Source organism: Arachis ipaensis, chromosome B08 (assembly GCF_000816755.2).
Source record: "Arachis ipaensis cultivar K30076 chromosome B08, Araip1.1, whole genome shotgun sequence".
Lineage (NCBI taxonomy): Eukaryota > Viridiplantae > Streptophyta > Magnoliopsida > Fabales > Fabaceae > Arachis > Arachis ipaensis.
The window spans coordinates 110783833-110788651 of record NC_029792.2 but is presented as its reverse complement, the minus strand read 5'-3'; the positions used below and the strand labels follow the sequence as shown (position 1 = coordinate 110788651).

The window sequence follows — 4819 nt, the reverse complement described above, 5'->3', positions numbered from 1 at the left end:
TAACTTAATTTTTGTCTTTAAAATTAAAAAATAAATAAAATACTTTTAACATTTAATTTATTTTATTTTTTTAACATTTTAAATATGTCTCAATTATATTTTTATATAGTTAATTTTTGACAGTCAATATATGATCAATATTTTCTTTTTCCAATTTTAATTTCTTTTTCTGTATATCTCATTGACATAATAATTTTATCAAAACGCTATTTGTATATCAAAATTAACTACTAAAACTAACCCCTATATAAATATATATGTAGTTTAATTTATTTTCAATGTATATTTATATCTTAATATATATTTTATATTGATGGTTGACTTTAGTGACTAATTTTACTGTACGAAAGGGTTCACGGAGAATTAACAACCACGACGAGGAAGAAGGGGGCCGCCTCTGTCGTAGACAAGCCATCACTGTTGAGGCTGCCGCCGTCTCTATTCAGGGCCACCGTCGTTGCTAAATGAAGAAGGAGAGATTGCTTAGCCCCACACCCCCTTCGTTCTTGTCTCTAAATCAGCATCATTTCCCCTATTTTGACGCCATTCGTGAAACTTACTATCGCTCTACTTTTGCTATGTCTCTGCTGGAAATTATCTTGAGTATTAGTATTGGTGCTGGCATGGAATGATCGGAACTGTTGATGTTATGATTACATCGGCAACGTAGCCGTCGAAGTTGCTGCCACTAATTCCACGCTCTTTCATTCCATTCTATTCTAACTTTTCTCACATTTTAATTTGACACTCTAGATTCGGTATCTTCGAACCCTTGAGACCAAATTGTGAGTAGACTTTATATTTATAATTGCTGACTTTTTGGTTTATGTTATTACGAGGTTTTAATTATATTTATAAAACTATTGTTGAAGAATTTTAGTTTGATTAGAAGAATTAATTTATTAGAGTTGATTCATTTATTTTGTGAAGTTCACAGTAAGAACTTTAAATGAGATTATATACATATTAGATGAAGTTTTGAATTATTTTAGAATATTCTATTTGACTTAAATATATTTTTGAAATATTAAAGTATTTATTATTACTCATTTATGAACTCTAAAATTGTAAAATATGTTTGAAATTCTTTTTGATTGAAAAAGTATGATTAAAAAAAATTTTTGATGAAAAAATATTATTTGATTTGATTTGATATTTGATATATTGAAAGATTAAAAAATATGTTATATTTAAAATTATATATTTTGAATTGGTTTGGGAGGCTCGTATTAGAAAACCGTAGTTAATAGTGGTCATGACGTTAACTTAGATGCATTTTACTCAGACCTCAGCTAACAGGAGGCTACTGGCCCAACGTGTAGGCCACACGTTGGATCTGTTATTCTGTATGGACACACGAAAAAAAAAGGCTACCCTTAGAGGTGGAGCCGCCCAGTGTGGACTAATTGATTTGATTTCTGTACTAAGAACTCCCTTATTGATTCACTTAATTGTATAAATTACTATTTTCTAAATAAAATTACTTTGATAATAATATTTATATAGTCTCATGTAGATTATAAATGTATTTTATATTAACTGAATTACAAAACTCACTCCGTTTTTCTAAAAAAAAAAAAAACCAGGGACGAATACTCGAATATAAGACTTTCTATTCAAGAATAATTTCTATTCAAGAATAATGATCTGCAATGAGTACCTGATCCTTGTCAAATTTCTAGACGTTATATGTTCTATATGTCACAAACAGGATCCAACCATATTGATCTATTTTATATTTTCATTAAAAATAATGTGTAACTATTCATTTTAGTACTTTGCCTCTTCCCTTTTTATTGCCACAATGGCACAACTCCATGCCTCCACCATTATAAACTCAATCCAAACTCCACCTTTCAATGAAGTATACTTTTTGTTTAAAAATACAATTATGAAAATGATTTCATTCTATATAAAAGTAGTAAATTATATATCTAGAAATATCGCATTAACTATCCCATGAACAAATTTATATTTTATAATGTTCTATTTATTATTTTACACATAACAAGTAATAAGGAAAATATTTGTCTAAAGAAAATGGAAGTTTAATGGAAAAAATAGAGACCTTTATATTTATTAAAGAAAAAGCCTAAATAATTGCTATCGAAGAGTAATATGGAACAAGAAAAATATTTTTATTTCTGACTTATCCATGTTTTACGGTTTATTACCTTTCTCTTATTGCTCCAAATATTGTATTCCACAATCTTCATATCCTTATTCTCCTTTAAGCGATCCTCTATTGTCTCCTAAGGCTAAGCTATGAACCACACAACAAGTAGCTTGGACGAAGGAAAAAAGCGCTTTGTGGTGATTACTCACTAGCAAAAAAATGAGAAAGAAAAAACATTATCTGTGTAGATCAAGACTACAGAGAAAAAGAAAACAAAATAATGTAGAAAAAAGGTATATCTGAGCAAAACGTAAAATTTTAGCTTGTCAACATGGCTTTTGGTTTTCAAGTTTCAACCTCTCAATGTGGAGCGAAATTAGGAACTCTCATATTTGAAGTCGGTAAAAACTTTATGGTATACATTGGTATGATCATCTTATGTAGCGGTTTACATTTTCTACTAAAGCTTTATTCACAACCTCGCATTACTTCTCAGATAATTGTAAGTTTATCTCTACCGTTTTCTCTCGTTGAAACTACCATCAGTGGATAAATAAAAGAGAAAGTTCTTATAATTATGTTATTCTTATATTGCAGGTAGGATTAATTTTGGGAAACATAGGTTTCATACGTAATTTACTTACAAAATTTCACAGGACCTTCGGATTCATAATTGATTTTGGTATGATGTGTTACATGTTTGTATTAGGGATAGAAATGGATCCTTTTATACTATTTAAGCGACCTTCTAGACATGCTCAAGTTGCTTATGGTGGCATACTCTCGACATTTATTATAGGATTATTGACAACTCCAATTACTGGATATTTTCCACACCAGCCTAGATTATTAGAATTCACCATCTATCTATGCACACTTCTTTCAAGCTCTGCCTCTCCTGTGTTAACCCGTTTGATAACTCATCTCAAAATAGGAAAGTCAGATATTGGACAGCTTGTCATCGGAGCAGGGATGCATTCGGATTTTGTGTGTTCTTTAATCCTTTGTCTTGGCTACATTATTTCACCAATCCCTTTGTACTGTGAAGCTTTGAGAAATGAGCATGCTTTAGAAAATCATAAGAAGATAATTAAGACTCAAATTATCATGGGTTTGGTAGTTTTGGGTCAGATGATGATTGTATCCCTACTATCGCCATTATTTATGAATTGGGTTAATAATGAAAACCCAGAAGGTAAACCCATGAAAGGGTCACACCTGGTGCTATCCCTTGCTTTCATGGTTCTAATGTGTGCTACCTCCCCCCTGTATGGTTATCATCCAATTTTAAGTGCTTTTGTGACAGGAATTTGCTTACCAAGAGAGGGTAGACTATCAAAATGGGTTATAACCCGAGTAAACTATTTATTGACCATCATATTCTATCCTATCTTTTTCTTGTGGATGGGATATGAAGCCGATTTTCGCAAGTCTGAGCCTTCAAATATAGGAACATGGATGAAATTCTTTGTACTACTATTTGTAGGCATGACTGGAAAAATTGTTGGAACCATAATTTCTGGAGCAATGCTTGGCTTTCACTGGCCTGATTCAGTTGCAATAGGATTGCTCCTTACTATGAAAGGCCATCCTCATATCTATCTAGCTATCAAAGGAAAAACTTGTGATATAACTATTTCTACATGCATTGGGATGATAATTGCAAGTTTTGTGACAATTGTGCAAGCCCCATATGTTATAGCAAATATAATCAAGAGAGCAAGAAAACGGACACATACTCATCAGATGGCTCTTCAACTGCTTGATCAATCAAGCGAGCTAAGGATTCTCCTGTTCGTTCATGGGCCACACAACATTCCTGCATCAATCAATTTCATGGAGATCTCACGTGGCACCACAGACCCTGGCATTCTAATCTACGTTGCTGACATGATTGAACTTACTGATGAACTTTCAGCCACATTAGAAAGGGATGAAGGGGTTCACATGGCAACTATTAAAGATAAGAAAGTCATGGACATGAGGGACCAAGTGACCAATTCTTTCCAAAGCTATGTAGCCATCAACGGCGATGGAGTTACACTTAAAAGAACTATGGCACTCTCAACTATCAATAACATGCCGCAAGACATATGTGTTTTAGCAGAAGACTTGATGATTTCTCTTCTCATACTTCCATTCCATAGGATCCAGCGTCAAGATGGAACATTGGATGCTGGTAATCAAAGTTTCAGATATGTCAATAGAAAGGTAATCTCCTATTTATTTAAAAATCTTGTTATGGATTAAAACAAGTTTTGATGAACGTACTTTTAAAGAACAAAGTTTACATTTTCATTTTCCTTCAAAAATGGAAACTTGATCTTCTTATGTCATTTGTATGAACAATATTATCTTCAATCCATTCCAGGGGGAATGGTAGTCTATCTTTTTTTGTTATGAACCCAAATGCATACTACAAACCAAAAAGCCAATTGGTGAATATCTCCACAACTGACATTGGTAATTGATACATAATTATTATCCTTGCTAATAATTTAATTTTCCTTGGCCAACTACGTATTAAGTTTTTGCATTTGTAATTTTAAAATTGAATACATTAAATCTATTATTGTTCTTACAAAATATTGCCAGTATAAGCTCATTTTGTGCCTTCAAATAGTCTTGGTTCCTTTTATATGCTTTCATACCAAGGAATCTATGTATCTATGTATCTATCTATTTATCTATCTATCTAGCTAT

At 32.0% G+C, this 4819-nt stretch overlaps 1 protein-coding gene across 1 annotated transcript in view; it reads left to right on the top strand.

The window, feature by feature from the left end:
- The window catches only part of LOC107614438 (cation/H(+) antiporter 28-like), a 5767-nt gene continuing 3044 nt past the window's right edge, over positions 2097-4819 (top strand). The window contains exons 1-2 of the mRNA XM_016316647.2: positions 2097-2618; positions 2714-4327. Of these exons, the coding sequence (XP_016172133.1) occupies positions 2448-2618; positions 2714-4327 (1785 nt within the window). The 5' untranslated portion in view covers positions 2097-2447. The remainder of the gene's footprint in view (positions 2619-2713; positions 4328-4819) is intronic.